Consider the following 16,937-nt stretch of genomic DNA (forward strand, 5'->3'; position numbering starts at 1 on the left):
GAAAGAATCCCCGTCTGTTTTACCCCATCGAATGTACAATTCTTGAGTTGGTCATTGAGTTATCCATTGACATCCAGGTGATTTTTCAATATTACAGAAACCGAATGCTGGGAAGGGCTATATACTTTCATAATCTCCAAGGTGCCACTAATCAACGAGTGTTCAAGGTTAAATGGAAAAAATCACTTTAGCAGTTCATAAGCCGAATGCCAGCAAGTAAAACGGGCCTGTAGTCCTGTCTTCATATAGAGAGTCAATTTCTCATCAATCCCACACATTTAACTTCAAATTGTCCTTCATAGGTTGAACAAGAAATTGTCAAATTGCCGGTTATCATATAGAAAACATAACAATGGTAAAGAATGTTCTTATTAAAAAAAAAAAAACACTAAACATATCACCCTTGTGCTCTTTAATTGTAGCCCGTCAAGGTCCCATACATAAAACAAACAAAATCAACTAAAGATCAAAACAGATGCATGGGCAATAATGATTCTAAGCAGCGGCTCCCGCACCCTTGCCCTTCTTTCTCTGGAGCTTCTTCATGTAAAATTCCAGCTCCTTACCTTCTAGTATGTACCTATACACATGCATACATGTAATCGTCAGGCAAAACAAACTCGTATGACAATGGCAGGCAGTAAAAACTTTCTTATCAAAGCAAGCTTACCCATCAGCTCTGCCACATTGACCTGGGCGTGAAGAAATGCAGGCCAACAACCTGCCAGCACCAAATTGCTCTTCAATGTGAGGATCGAGTGTGCGGTCCTTCTGGCGCTTTTCAAGCTTCCTAACAACATGGTTGCTCTTCTTAGTTTCTTCTGCTGCTGCTGCTGCACCTTCTCCCTCCTGGCATTTTTAACCGACAGAAGTGCCACAGTTAATTTCAAAGTCCAAAATGAGAATTTCTAACAAGTTTGAGGGACTTAGACACAAGTTCTGATTCTAAACTTGAAGAAGTTCAATAATTCTGAATATTTAAAAAATAAGAAAATAAAAAATACTGCCCTCCCATTCTTTATGCATGTCCCACTGAGGTTAAATAGGCACTCAAACTATGCAATAAATAATCAGTAAAAACAACCATGTGTATCTTTCACTTTTTATATGTGAGATGAGCAGATATAACCACCCATTACAAAAATGAATTGCCGATAACACAAGCCAGTACATCCAGAAATCTAGCTTAAGAATTGGCTTCGTAAAAAGAAAATGAAAGTCATTCACCTCTGTGGTTTCCTTCTTGGTAACTGCCTTCTTCTTCCTACCAATGTCAACGCCATAGTGCTGAAGGTACCATTGCTTAAAAGGCGCTGCATCCACCTGCACAATAGCACTCTTCACCAGAGTTTGAGTCCTGACGAGCTCATTATTAGAGGCATTGTAAACAACATCCAGGATACGAGTCTTGCGGGTGACAGCCTCGCTACCCCAGGAATAGTTCCCAGTGTCCAGTCTCAGGGCCCTCCACTTCACATTGCCTCCTCTGACACGAATTCTCCGTACAGTCTTGTTGCTAGAGAGCTTGGTATTTGCAGGCTGACGACCAAGTTCGTACCTTAATAGACAATAAAAAAATGAGATTATAAAGCAAGCACCAACAGTGCAAATTGTATCTATCAACAATGAACAAAGGCCACAAGGAAAGATCAGTCAATTCCCTGGAAAGGCCACTTGTATACACCATACATTCCAAAATATCAGGCATACAATCCCTTTTTGGTGTCAGTAATACAGATGGGTATGTTTTGAATATTCATACATAGAATTATTCTAATTGAGAAATGTCTTACATGGATCAGTACCAACAACTCTCACTTCACCTGTAACCCGTAAAGTACCCGTAAAGTAGGCAATATGTAATATTGTAGTAGGAGCCTCTTACTCCATCCGAAGAGGAGAATCTCTATTAAGCTTTCTTTTTCTTCTCAGCCCAAGTTCAAAGACAGCTCGTCCCAGGGCCAGAATAACTAGCCTAAGTATTCATGATTACTATAAAATCAACCTATAAACAAATAGAACGAAAACCTTCCAATATGACAAACATAGTCATACAGCACATTCAGAACTAGACAACGATCATATTATTGGGCTCTTATCAGTAACAATACAGTGAGGGAATACCAAAAAACAGATAGTTGCAAGATTAGCTAAAGACTGTATGACCCTTAAAATTGCGCGAGATAGGGCAACTTGATGGCCGAAAAGAGCTCTCCTCCAAGAACATATAACTAGCAATCTATAAGGAAAAATTATTTCAGTAACATTAGTTTTTGGATTGCTTAAATACATAGGACAACTTTTTGAGCAACACTAATCAAAGTTGGTGCATCTTTACATGATCTTATCTGCTACATAGCTCATAGTCATACCAAAAATTAACAAACCCAAACGCGAACAATGAGTCCCGCTCATCAAAACAACTAAACAGAATGCTACAACGAAAATCAACTAAAGATGAGAGAAACTTTTACTTGCGCTTCTTCCTCCAAGCTTTCTTCTTGCCACCAGTGGCGCGCCTCTTATGCATTGAATCTCTGGAAATACCTGAAATATCAAACGAAATTCCATGTTAGGAACACTATGATTGTGTTGTGCTCTCATTCGATTCTTAGAAAATGGAGGAAAATAAAATTGAGATCTGTTTGATTGAAAGGGTAATACGTACCCATCTTGGTTGAGCTGTAGCTGCTGCTGCGGCGCTGCTGACTGTAACGTACTCTCGCCTTGCTCCCACTCTAAAACCCTAGCAGTCTCTATTATTTACCAGAGAGTTTTAATAACCTAACAGGCCTGAGGGTATAATAGTCATTCTGCCTTTTCCGCATCAACCTTAAAGTAGGCAGCGGGCCGCGGGCCACGGGCACGATAAATTTATGAGTGAGATAATTGACACTCCTCAAAATACCTTTTAAAATCTCATTAGTTATATTATAATTTTAATTTTTATTAAAATTACATAATAAGACAATTATAAACCCCTTACTTAAATTAATATAAACTTCTTGTTTTTATTTTATTTTTTTAACATTTCCGAGTTTACTCCAACTGCAAACTAATTTATGAATTATGATATATATATTATAAATTTAAGTAATGCTATAAGTGATTGTAAATATTAAAATATCAGCAGAAAAATAAAAAATAACTTGATTAAGAGACAAAATGAATAGTACCTGAAATTGAAATTTAGCATTTTAAAAATTAAAAAAGTTACTTTTTTATCTTATTTTTTGGTGAGGAATTATCGGCATCAACAACTCATTATCAACAAGCTTCAAAGAAGAAACCGAGATTCACGAGGGAAATTAAGAAAGAAGACGGTAATTATAAAGCAAAGGACGAGCTGAACGATCATCAGAATTATTTTCCCACCGACATATTTTCCAGTGCCTCAGTTGTCTTTCTCCACAAAGGCACGTAGTCTTTCGAAGAATATGTAATTCTGCATTTTAGAAGCTTGTGCTCAACATTTTCATCAGTAAACCAAATTAGCACTTGGCCTTAGAATTACACTCATGGTAGCCAAGTGTTTGTGAGGTGTCATTATCAATTACAATGAGTTGTCATATATTAAAGTGCTGACCATGTGGTGTTTCAATGATTTGCCACAATAAGGTAGAAGTTTGGTGGAGTAAGTTCCCTTTTCCTTTTTATTTTTTTCCTTCTCTCTCTTTTTTAATAGATGATTAATTGTCTCAAAATCCACAATTAAGGGGTCAAAAATTAAATAAGGGGTTTATATTAATAAATTTAAATTAAGGATATTTTTGTCATTAAAAGGGTGTTAAATTTTTTTTTAAAATATTTTTAAATATTTTAATGAGGTAAATAAAGAAAAGAGGTGTTGAGAGATATTTAAAGGGGTGCCAATAGTCTCACTCTAAATTTATATTAGGGTAACCCATATTTATATTGACTACTATATATTCTATTTTCAATTGCAATATGTTTATATTTTTAATATAATTATTTAACTTAAAAAAATGAAAAACATGAATAGGAAAATTTAATATTTCTTATATTTCATTAATATAATATTTACATATTATTATTTGTCATGACTCTACCTTTTATCCTTAGCGGAAATAATCATATAGGATATTATCATTTTTCCACCAAAATTATTTTGACACATCATGTCAGTACCACGGTTTGGTAAAACCATTATTTTACCACCAAATATTTAAACTATTAGTATTTTCCCACCATTCCGTTAAAACTCAGTTAATATGTAACGAAAAATTCATAAAAAATCAATTTTACCCCAGAAACATAAAAGACGATTTTACCCTTTAAAAAGGAAGAACATCGAAAGATGATTTAATTACAAAATTACCCCCACAAGTAGCTGTTACATTCAAATAACGGCTACTTTTATGCTTATAAGAGCTGCTATTGGCTTAAGCCATTTCAACTAGCAACCAACAACCCTAATTTAAAGATTAGTAACCCCATTTGAGCACCAACAACCCAGATGAAAAAGAAAGAAAATGGCAACCCAGCAACTCAAATTTTAACCCACAACTACAAGCCACCATTGCACCAGCAAGCCCAATCCATTTTTAAACACCAGCAAGCTCATTTTAATACTAACAATCAGACCATTTCAACAGTGGCAACCCCATTTCAAAAGTTAGAAAATGACATGCCCAGCTCAAAGACAGCAAAACCAAACATACTTTATCATTCAAAGACAACAACAATAAGCCACTGTAAACACTACATTTCATCCAAGCTCAAAAAATCCAGTTCTTCTCAATCTTCATTCAAAACCAAACATAGTTGCAGCCTTCGTACACATAAATTCAAACAAAACAATGGCCTCCAATAGTAACTTAAGTGTTAATACCAAGGTTCGAGTTAAGAAACATGCTGAAGTTATCTGCTACCTTAAATACTGCAATTGTGGAGTGCAGGCATGTGCGATGGTATCTACTACCTAGGAAAATCCTAATAAGCTCTTTTGGACATGTAGGTTTAAAAAGTATAATTTTTGGCAATGAGCAGCAAAAGAAGATATGGAAATGCGTAAAATTACATCCGGTCATGGCATGAACCTAAATGAAGATGTGATGAAGATAAGTGAACGGTTACGATGTATTGAAGCAAAACTGAAATTGGTCATAGTTTTTATTTGTGGCCTTGTGATAGGCTTATTTATGAAGAAGTAATGTAATAAACATGAAAAAATATTGTAGCAATCAATAATTGTAGTTGAAGATGTAATGAAGCATTATAGTTTAAGATGTAATGAAAATCGAAAGTAATCAAAACAGTTTGTGCATTTAAAATACATAATAGAACAGCAGTGAATACAATAAAAATAGTTTGTGGATTCCAAAAACATAACAGCAACTTAATGCACTAATATAAAGTTTGTGCATCCAAAATACATAACAGCACCCTAATGGTAATATTTCATAAAGCATTTAATATCTATGAAGCTTGTGAGCCTTGAGTTGGATTCTGGGAAACATTATCAGCTTCATATTGGCCTAGAAAAAAAAATATTACCTCATTATCTAAGACCAGCAATAGCTATTTGCAGACATCAAACATTAATTTGAAATAATAACAATACCTCTTGTACCTCTAGTTGTCATTCCTCTGTTACCTTCTCTTACTTCATCATCTCTTGCTCTTGCTCTATTACCCCTTTGGCCCCTTCGGCTTCTATTCCCTCTTTTTCCTTTATTACCAGTACCTCATCTTCCTCTATGATTAATAAACCACTCTTGTGAACCACCTACAAACTATTTAAATTGAAATATATAAATAATCGAATCATCAATATTTACAACAAAATAAAAATTATTCAATGAATAACAATAAACGAATTACCATTTTCTTTGTCCTCTTCAAAGTACTTACTGCATTAGAACTTTCTCCCGGTCCGCTAACTCCCTATTTAAAATTACATAGATAACAATAAAAAATTAAGTTCAATACACGTAAAAGCAATTAAAACATTAGGTTCAATATACTATACTGTTACCTGCTTTTGGGCTTTTAATTCTCTTGCTATCGATGGCCTTAATGCATATTTCCTGACATTGTGGTTCATCCCATCACAAAAGGAACAACATATATAAAATGATCTTTTTTTTTATTGGCTCAATGGTTGCCTTTTTCCTTGACTTTTTTGGTCTTCCAATTTTCTTGGTAATCTCAGGTGGAGAGAGCTTGGGCCTATCACAAGGGTCCCATGTAACTTTGTCAGGAATTGACTTGAACATCACTGCATATGTGTTCAAGTACGCTTCTTTGGTGAAGTATTTTGGTAGATACTTTGTTGCTGTATGTCTAGCATGATTAATTGCAGCCATAGTATGAGTACAGGGGATTCCAGCTAGGTCCTAATAACCACAATCACAGGACCTGCTCATGAGATCGACAATGAACCTCCTTCCTGGATAATAACCCTTATCTTTAAGCTGACAAAAATTAGCATAATGATTAAATAATAACTATAAGGTTCAGGAAAAAATTTTGATTAACCTAACAAACATGCAGGTTTAGGAAAAAAATAATTAATTATAAGGTTCAGAAAAAAATTTGATTAACCTAACAAACATTCAAGTTTAGGAAAAAAATAATTAATTACAAGGTTTAGGAAAAAAAATTTGATTAACCTAACAAACATTCAGGTTCAGGAAAAAAAATAATTATAAGGAAAATGAGTTAGAATTATACTTGAAAGTGAAGATCCCTAGAAGCCATTACATTCATCTTGCTTCCACCTTCATATGCAACATCCAATTCTTTTTTCACTCTAGGTGGAATGTTGGTCTAAGATTGTGCTTTTTTTTTTTCCTTTCTGTGAAGAGTGTCATAAACATGCATCTAATTTCTTCAAGCATGGTCAAGCAAGGCTTCTTTCTGTGGGGTAATATCCAACTATTAAAATACTCTGAAGTGTTGTTAGTTGTACGGTCTACCTTGTAATTCTTGTCATACTCATGTCTTGACCAAGTAAACCTAGCAAGCACAGTCTCCAGCCACTGTCATGCCTCTAACTTCTCTTTTTTGAGCTTTTCCATTGCAATCGCGTAATCATACTTGTTAGCATGGGTGACTTTAGGTATAGGCAAACAAGGCAGTCGCCTAAGGCCTCATATTTTAAGAATGTCTCATTTTTTGAGTATTTCCTTAATAATTTTCTAATTAATAAATTTTTTAATACGTATTTTAAGAAATTAAGAGTTATTTTTTATTAAAAAAAATCTATTTTTGGAAACCTTAATTTTAAAGAAATATAATTAATAATAATATTTAACCATTAGTTGATTCATTATTATTATTTCCAAAAAAATATTTACCTTTTTAATTATTCAATGTTAGAATCTTTGATTTTTAGTATTTCTTTTAATTTCTATTAAAAACCTTATAATCTCAAGAATTAGTAAATGAAAAAAATTTCTTGTTCTTTTCTCTACAAAGAAAATTATTATATTCATTGGTTCATGTAAAATAATTAGTTTCTTAAAATATAAAGTCCAATTTTGTTTTTGAACATCAATTCATCATTTCAAAATTTTGTACTCTATCATTTTAAATATTCTATTTGAAAAAATATTGTTTTTATTTATTTGTCTGTTTGTTTTTAACGGTTTTAATGGAATAAAAAAATATATCTTCTTGACTATTTTTTAGGTTTTATTTTTAAAATTTTTGATCTTTTTTTTATTATTGAAATTCAAAACTTAAAGATGAAATAAATTTTAATTCTTTTTATATGTCTTTGAATATTGAAATTGTAAAATAAATAGAGGCCTCATAAGAAAATTTCGCCTAAGGCCCCTCAGACTCTAAAGCCGGCCCTGCTTGTTAGTGCTACTGATAGCCCTCCAAAACAGATTTCTTAAACTAATACTAGGATGTTCTTTGCAGAAGTTAGCATATACGTTCCTAGCAAATGGTCTGTGATGTGCAGTAGGCCATGTCATCTCAATGACCCCCAATAAACCCTTTTGCCTATCTATGCAAAATGTAATCTAGTCTAATCCATTATCAAAATACGAATGCAGAATTTCTAAAAACCACGTCCAGGTTTCAATATTCTCTCTCACACACTACTAATGCTAATGGGACTATTTCATTATTAGCATCCATACTTACAGCAGCTAATAGAACTCCACCATATTTTGATTTCAAGTGACACCCATCCAACTCGATATATGGCCTACAACCATTGCTAAGGGCATTTTTTTGAGCTGGAAATGCCATAAAGAATCTCTGAAAGAGCACTTTCTCAGGCCTAGTTACAACATCACAAAACACTTTACAAATTGCACCAGGATCATACTTGTGAATCACTGCAGCATATTGAAACAAATCTTCATATCCCCTCACATGGTCTCCATTAATGTCTTTTCTTGCCCTCTCTCTAGCCCTATATAGTTTTAAATCCCTTATCCACACACTATAAGTCTCCTGTATAAACTCGTGAAGAACGGAAATCTTCACACGAGGATCTACAACAACTTTACTCTTAATTTTCTTTGCTATCTATTTACTGCTCACAGCCACTAACTTTCCAATTTGTCTACATTCATGTTTCTTTGCAACCCTTTGATTGCAGATCCACTCTTACCCCTTATTTTACCTCCCATCACATACCATGGACAATCATTAATCTTGCATTTCCTGTAAAATCTCCTAGGCTCATTGTACACCTTTGTAATTTCAAAGCCTTTATCCACCATCACTTCACCTAATCTAAAATGCTCCACATCATCAAATACATCTCCTAACCTCAGCCTATATTTACCATTACACCTTGGCTTATATGCATGCACTTCAATATAATCTTTTAGCTGAGTGGTACCCAAATCATTATCTGAATTGGATGTGTCTGCTAATAGCTCAGGATCTACTTCAGCTGTTTCATCATCAGAACTAGAACCCTTAGCATCATCCATAATATATGCACCCTTAGCTACATTTTGGTCATTGTCATCATCATCATCAGTGTCATCTGTTGAGTGCTAGAAAATGTATATTTATAAAGGAGAAAATCGTCATTTTACACTACAAGTTTTACTAACACCTTTACTTTTATGAATTTAACATTCTTTTGATTTAATTCTGTGTGTTTTATTTTAATTAAGTATTTTATGAATTTTAGGGGCATCGTAGTCATTTCACAATAAACGAGAGATCAGATGGCAAAACGGATATCACTTTTGAACTCAGGACGGTCGAAAACCTTAGGGAGCATAAAAGGAAAAATGGCACTGTTCACATGTACGGTACTATTCACATGTACGGTACTATATACGTTACTGTTCACGGTACTGTTCACATAGACGGATCGATGACGTGGCATTGACTGATGAGGTGTCACGATCCTGTTGGACTAAAATTCTTATGTACTGTTGTGGTGACGTGGCAGCATATCAGTGGACCAAAAATCTCGCGTACGGTACATGCATCACACAGGATTATTTTCAACCAAACCACATCACTGTTCACCCGAGTCAAACCGTGTTACTGTTCATCTGCGTGGTCAAATCACGTACTGTTCACGCGTACTGTTGACTGATGACGTGGCGAAATCCTGAGCGTCCAAACTGTTTTTAATCCGATGGCCACAATTTACTCAATGTATCTATAAAAAGAGGGCATCCCCCCCTAATTTGATATCTCTGAATCCATTTTTGGGATTCATTTTCTGTAATTCCTTCTCCATCTTGTATTTTCTTCGTATTTTAATAAATTCCCATTTTGCCCCTAGTTCAATTATGAGTGGCTAATTTTCTTTCAAGCTTGAGTTGAAGGTGAAGTCTCAACATATGTCATGGGCTTAATTTGGTAAATTTATTTTCTCTTCCCCTCTAGTTTTTGTGGATGTTTTGACTTCTCGTCGACAAATAATAATAATCTTGTCTAGATACCGTCTTGGTTACACCGGCTCTCTAGTATAAGGTTATTATTATTTTGCACGATAAGCCCTTAACACCATATTGATTAGAGCGTGGTTCATGAGGTGTGGATTCCTCCCTCATGATTTAATTGGAATTAATAAGGATTATTTAGCCCATGATGCATGTTGATACGGATCCAGATACCCAAGTACGTCATTTTAATAGAATTCTCTTCAATTTATTCTTGCCATTTCAATTCCAACTTTAGAATTTATTCTCGCCATTTTAATTTAAGTTTTAGCATATTCCAAATCATTTCCACCACAAATCCAATCACCCATTTACAAAATTAATTCTACACACAATTAAAATCCACCTACTCGTGGGATCGACACTCGTCACCATTAGTCTATACTACAATAGATTCGTGTGCTTGCGAGTACATTAAAATTTGCACAACAAGTTTTTGGTGCCGTTGCCGGGGAGGTAAGTAATTTTAATTCGTAAAATTAATTTTTGTGAATAATTTCTTTTATTTATTTTCTTGTATTTTTTATTAAAAAAAAAGTGAATCCGCATTTAGAGGTTAGTAATTTCTTTTCTTTTTCTCTTCTTTAAATTTCTGTAATTTAATTTTCAAGTTATTTTTTTTTTCTTTGTAATTTTTGTTTATCTTACTAATTCTTTTTAGTTAATTTATTTCACGTATTTGTTTTTGTGTATTTTTATAGAAAGTTTGTAATAGCGCAATAAGGTTAGTATTGTAATTTCTCCCTCTTCTTTATTTTTATTTATTTTGTTCCCATCTTTATTTTTTATTTTATTTGTTTTGCATGCATGGTCGAAGGTCATTATTACCCAATCTTGAACCTATAGACCTTGAACTTGAGAAAATACTTCGCACACACAAACAAGTAAAAAATAAAATGGATTTGCAACCACAAGAGAGGTCATTTAAGGATTATTTCAGTCCTTTAGCAAATTTGAGCACATCATGTATAAGATACCCAAATGTAGCTGCTAGGAGCTTTGAATTAAAACCTAGTGTGCTAAATTGTCTCCCCACATTTTATGGCCTAGAAAATGAGGACCTATATAATCATCTGAATGATTTTCATGCCATTTGTCAAACTTTTAAATATGAGAATTTTTCAGATGATGATGTAAAACTCAGATTATTCCCATTTTCTTTAAAGGATAGAGCTCGTTCATGGTTAAATACTTTACCTGCTAATAGCATTTCATCATGGGAACAAATGGTAACGAAATTTTTGAATAAATATTTCCCAGTGCATAAAACCAATGCTATTCGTAGGGAAATCTCAGAGTTTACTCAGAGAGAAGACGAGCAATTTTTTGAAACTTGGGAGCAATTCAATGGGCTACTCTTGAAGTGTCCACATCATGGGTACGAGAAATGACACCAATGCCAATACTTTTTGGAGGGATTACTACCAAATGTGCAAGAATAGCTAATGGCAACAAGTGTAGGAGAGCTAATGTCAAAAAGTGCATCAGAGATTTGGGAATTCTTCCAGCGACAAGCGGATAATTCTCAACAACGGAGTCGATCACTCAGGAATACTAGAAGAATTAAGGGAGTAAATGAGGTTCAAATTGGCGAGTCAACTTCGGGAATCAAATAAGTCAAGGAGATGGTTGAAGGTCTTGCTCGACAAATAGCATCGTTATCAACTGCTAAATCAACAGAGGCACATGACCATGACTCATACTCAGATCAAGCCAATACCATAGGTGTAATGAGAAAGCCATCGAATTACAACCCATACTCCAACACATATAACCCTGGATGGAGAGACCACCCCAATTTTTCATGGTCTCAAGGATTCCAATAGAATAGACCAGCAGCTCCAGCTCCACCAATTCCTCAAAATCCTCAAGCCTCTCAGCCCCTATTTAGACCATACAATCAGAACCAGAACTACTCTCAACCCAGACCATGGGATGATGCATTCCAGAATTTCAAGAATGTTACTCACTTCACGATTGAGCAATAGAACCGCACCATTGATGGACTACGAAATGAGTTGAGAGCAGGCTTCAACTCACAAGCCCAATCAGTTTCAAGCCTCGAGAAGATGGTGGGACAGCTTGCTTCTTCAGTCCAGACTTTGGCAATGACTGTTGAGAAAGGTAAATTTTCAAGTCAACCAGTGCCTAATCCTAAAGGAGTACATGAAGCAAGTACTAGTTCACCACAGCAGCATGGAGAGGTCAAAGCAGTCATGACCTTGCGAAAAGGAAAAGAAGTCGACAACAAAGTGGAGATGCCGGTGACAAAAGAAAATCAAATTGTACTTGTGAGTGTTGAAGACTCATCACCGGAGGAGAAAGAAGAAACCAACCCACGAGAATATGTTCCGCAAGCTCCATTTCCTCAGAGGTTAGCTAAAGGAAAAAAGGGAAAATCCACAGGTGAGATTCTTGAAATCTTCAAACAGGTAAGTGTTAACATCCCTTTACTTGATGCTATAAAGCAAGTTACATCTTATGCTAAGTTTCTTAAAGACCTTTGTACTAAAAAGAGAAATATGCATGTTCAAAAGAAGTCATTTTTAACAGAAAACGTTAGTTCTATCCTCTAACATAAAATTCCTCTAAAATGCAAAGACCCAGGCTCCCCCACTATTTCATGTAGCATAGGGAACCACACAATTGAAAATGCTTTGTTGGATTTAGGAGCTAGTGTAAATTTGTTGCCTTATTCAGTATTTGTGAAACTTGGACTTGGAGAATTACACCCAACTCCAATGGTGTTACAGCTTGCAGATCGGTCCATGAAAATACCTCGTGGCATTGTGGAGGACGTGCTTATCCAGGTAGACAAGTTTTATTTTCCTGTTGATTTCATTGTAATTGACACTCAACCAATACAGGATTCAAGGAAGCACATCCCCATTATTCTAGGCCGACCTTTCTTGGCAACTGCGGATGCTCACATTCAATGCAGGACTGGAAATATACAGTTGTCCTTCGGCAACATGACTATGGAGCTTAACATCTTCAACATTGCCGAACAACCTCATAATGCAGATGATGGAATTGTTGATGTGGATTTAATTGAAGCATTAGTTGATGATACTTTTATTTCAAACCTTAGTGATGATCCTTTACAAACATGTTTAACTCACTTTGGTTTGGATTTTGATATTGACAGATCAGTCGATGAGGTCAACGCCCTACTTGACTCAGCACCATCCATGGACACTAATAAATGGAAGTCAAGAGTTGAACAACTAGCACTATCAGAGAAGAAACTCATCCCATCATCAGAATCACCACCGAAACTCGAGCTCAAACCATTGCCCAACACATTAGAATATGCGTTTTTAGGAGAAGAAAGCAATCTGCCGGTAATCATCTCATCATCCCTAAATGACGAACAAAAAAGTAAGTTGTTGGATGTTTTAAAAGAGCACAAAGGAGCATTAGGATGGACCATAGCGGACATAAAAGGTATAAACTTAGTAGACTGCATGCATTACATTCACCTTGATGAAAATGCTAAATCTACTAGGGAAATGCAACGTCGGTTAAATCCTAATATGAAAGAAGTTGTTAGAATTGAAGTCCTTAAGCTATTAGATGCAGGTATCATTTATCCAATTTCTGATAGTTCATAGGTCAGTCCTATACAAGTTGTCCCTAAAAAGTCAGGAGTCACAGTAGTTACCAATGCTGATAATGAATTGATACCCACTAGAGTAACTATAGGATGACGTGTATGCATTGATTATAGAAAGTTGAATTCTGTCACACGTAAAGACCATTTTCCTTTACCATTTATCGATCAAATGCTTGATAGATTAGCAGGCCATGCATTTTATTGCTTTCTAGATGGCTACTCAGGACACAATCAAATCCCCATAGCACCAAAAGATCAGGAGAAAACTACTTTCACTTGCCCTTTTGGCACATTTGCATATATGAGAATGCCATTTGGATTATGTAATACACCTGCGACATTTCAACGATGCATGTTGAGCATTTTTTCTAATATGGTTGAACGATTCCTTGAAGTCTTTATGGATGATTTTTCTGTCTTTGGTGACTCGTTTGATCAAAGTTTACATCATCTAACACTAGTTCTGCAGAGATGTATCGAGAAGAACTTGGTCTTAAATTGGGAGAAGTGCCATTTTATGGTAAAATAAGGTATTGTTCTCGGTCACATCATTTCGAGCAAAGGTATTGAGGTTGACAAAGCCAAAGTGGATCTTATTTCTAATCTTCCTCCACCTAAAACAGTCAGAGAAGTAAAATCTTTCCTTGGGCATGCTGGTTTTTATAGACGTTTCATTAAAGATTTTAGCAAAGTTTCTAGACCCTTATGCAATTTACTTGCTAAGGATGTACCTTTTATCTTTGATGATTCATGTCTTGTGGCATTTGAAAAACTAAAGCAGTTGTTGACATCATCACCCATCATTCAGCCCTCAAACTGGAGCTTACCATTTGAACTCATGTGCGATGCATCTGATTATGCAGTAGAAGCAATATTAGGACAAAGAGTTGATCGAATTCCCCATGTTATTTATTATGCTAGTATGACATTAAATGATGCACAGTTGAACTATTCAACTACTGAAAAAGAAATGCTAGCAGTAGTGTTTGCATTGAAAAAATTTCGATCTTATCTCATTGGTTGTAAAATAATTATATTCACAAATCATGCTGCTCTTAAATATCTTCTCACAAAAAAAGATGCAAAAGCTAAACTAATTCGTTGGGTGTTACTTTTGCAGGAGTTTGACTTGGAATTCAAAGATAAGAAAGGCCCAGAGAATGTTGTGGCGGACCACCTCTCTCGTCTCCATTTTGACACAATTACAGAATCATTACCATTGAATGAGTCATTTCCAGATGAACAATTAATGAATGTGGAAGTATTACCTTGGTATGCTGATATAGTTAATTATCTTGTTACAGGTAAACTTTCAGAGCATTGGACAAAGCAAGACAAGGCTAAATTCTTTGCAGAGATAAAGAATTTCTTTTGGGATGACCTGTATTTGTTCAAGTATTGTGCAGACCAAATTGTTAGACGATGTGTCCCAAAAAGTGAAATTCAGAATATCCTTTCATTTTGCCATGAACAAGCTTGTGGAGGCCATTTCAATGCTAAGAAAACAGCGACTAAAGTTTTACAATGTGGTTTCTATTGGCCATCTATATTTCGAGATGCTTACACTTTTTGTTCTTCATGTGATAGGTGTCAACGAATGTGAAGCATTACAAGAAGGAACATGATGCCACTAAATCCAATTTTAGTGGTTGAGATTTTTGACGTATGGGGTATCGACTTCATGGGACCCTTTCCCCCATCTTTTGGCCATCAATACATATTGGTTGTTGTTGACTATGTATCGAAATGGATAGAAGCAATTCCATGTAGAACCAATGATCACAAGGTGGTGATAGGATTTTTAAAAAACAACATTGTTTCACGATTTGGATTCTCTCGAGCAATAATCAGTGATGGTGGTGCCCACTTTTGTAACAAAGCATTCAAAGCTCTTTTGACAAAGTATTCAATCACACACAAAGTGGCGACCCCGTATCATCCGCAAACCAGTGGCCAAGTTGAGATCTCCAATCGAGAAATAAAGCACATATTAGAAAAGACGGTGAGGCCAAACAAAAAATATTGGTCATTAAGATTTGATGATGCATTATGGGCATATAGAACGGCTTTCAAGACCCCGATTGGGATGTCACCCTACAGGCTGGTGTATGGAAAAGCTTGCCACCTACCTGTGGAACTCGAGCATCATGCGTATTGGGCCATCAAGAAATTCAACTTTGACATGCAGCAAGCCAGCTCAGAAAGAAGATTACAACTGGCAGAACTTGAAGAAATTCGCAATGACGCATACGAAAATGCCAAGATTTACAAGCAACGAATGAAAGTCTTCCATGATAAGCAAATTATGAGAAAATCGTTCACTCCAGGTCAGAAAGTGCTTTTATTCAATTCTCGCTTGCACTTATTCCCAGGTAAGTTACGCTCTTGATGGTCTGGTTCCTTTATTGTTCATACTGTTTTTCCACATAGAGCAATTGAAATTAAGGACCCAAAAAACGGTGTCACGTTTAAAGTTAATGGTCAAAGATTAAAGCCATATCTAGAGTACCAACCACATGAAAAAGACATCGAAATAAATTTGAGTGACCCACCAGATTTTAATTGATTTTTTTTTCTTTTTTCTTTTCGGTGATTTGATTTTTTTTTCTTTATATTATTCTTTTGCTAATTGAAATTATTTTTGCATAAGTGTGTTTGTTTAACTATTAAGTTTTCTTTTATCATTTTTAATCATGAGTACATTACTTAGACCGTTCTTCCTGAACATTCTTAAACCACTTCAACATGTCAAAACTCATCTCAAAAGGCAGATTCAATTTTGTAAAACACATCGCATTTGAGCTCTACAACTACCAAAGTTAGTAGCCTATGTTGAGGGTTTAGAACGCCAACTCCGAGACATTGAGAGAAGTGTTTACGACATCCAGTTGGAGCTTGAGGTAAATTCAATAAAAGGACGATTTTAATTTTCTTTGTGTGTTTTAATTTGTTTTTCTGTTTGTGTGCTTTAGTTTGTTACCCCGGTGAAGTGGCGGATAACGGTACTCCGTGACAATCAAGTCGGTTACTTCAGTTTTCCATAATAACTGATATTCTGAAGCGAAGATATGGACAGAAACGAGACTCTAGCGAAGCTTCACAAGCGATTTCCTTTACTTTCTCAGAATGTCCTTCTTACGATCTATAAAGCTCGGTCCGAACGCATGCGATTGCTCATGAGAAATAACATACCTGCTGACATCCGTTGGTTAATCAAGGCTAAAGTACGATCGGCAGGTGAGTTACCTCCAAAATTTATTGCATACATGCCTGGTTGTGGTAAAGGAAATTATGCAAGAAAACGACGAGCTCGACAAATTTCTGTTGCTTGTCATAAGTGTGCCAGAATGAGTTGCAATAAAAACCCATGTTCTTTAGGAATGGTGTCTGATAACAGGGAAGATAAAATTCAATTCATTAGG

The 16,937-nt window shown here is 35.3% G+C and overlaps 1 protein-coding gene across 1 annotated transcript; it reads right to left on the reverse strand.

Annotated features, from left to right (window-relative positions):
- Positions 1 to 277: 277 nt before the first annotated feature.
- Positions 278 to 2,832, reverse strand: LOC102615250 (40S ribosomal protein S8). The gene is made up of 5 exons (XM_006484744.4): positions 2,669 to 2,832; positions 2,475 to 2,547; positions 1,228 to 1,558; positions 671 to 849; positions 278 to 580 (listed from the first exon to the last, which is right to left on the reverse strand). Exons 1-5 carry the CDS (start codon positions 2,670 to 2,672, stop codon positions 496 to 498), a joined length of 672 nt encoding a protein of 223 aa, XP_006484807.1. The 5' UTR covers positions 2,673 to 2,832; the 3' UTR covers positions 278 to 495.
- Between the last annotated feature and the right edge of the window lie 14,105 nt (positions 2,833 to 16,937).

The sequence above is a fragment of the Citrus sinensis genome, chromosome 4, assembly GCF_022201045.2.
Source record: "Citrus sinensis cultivar Valencia sweet orange chromosome 4, DVS_A1.0, whole genome shotgun sequence".
Lineage (NCBI taxonomy): Eukaryota > Viridiplantae > Streptophyta > Magnoliopsida > Sapindales > Rutaceae > Citrus > Citrus sinensis.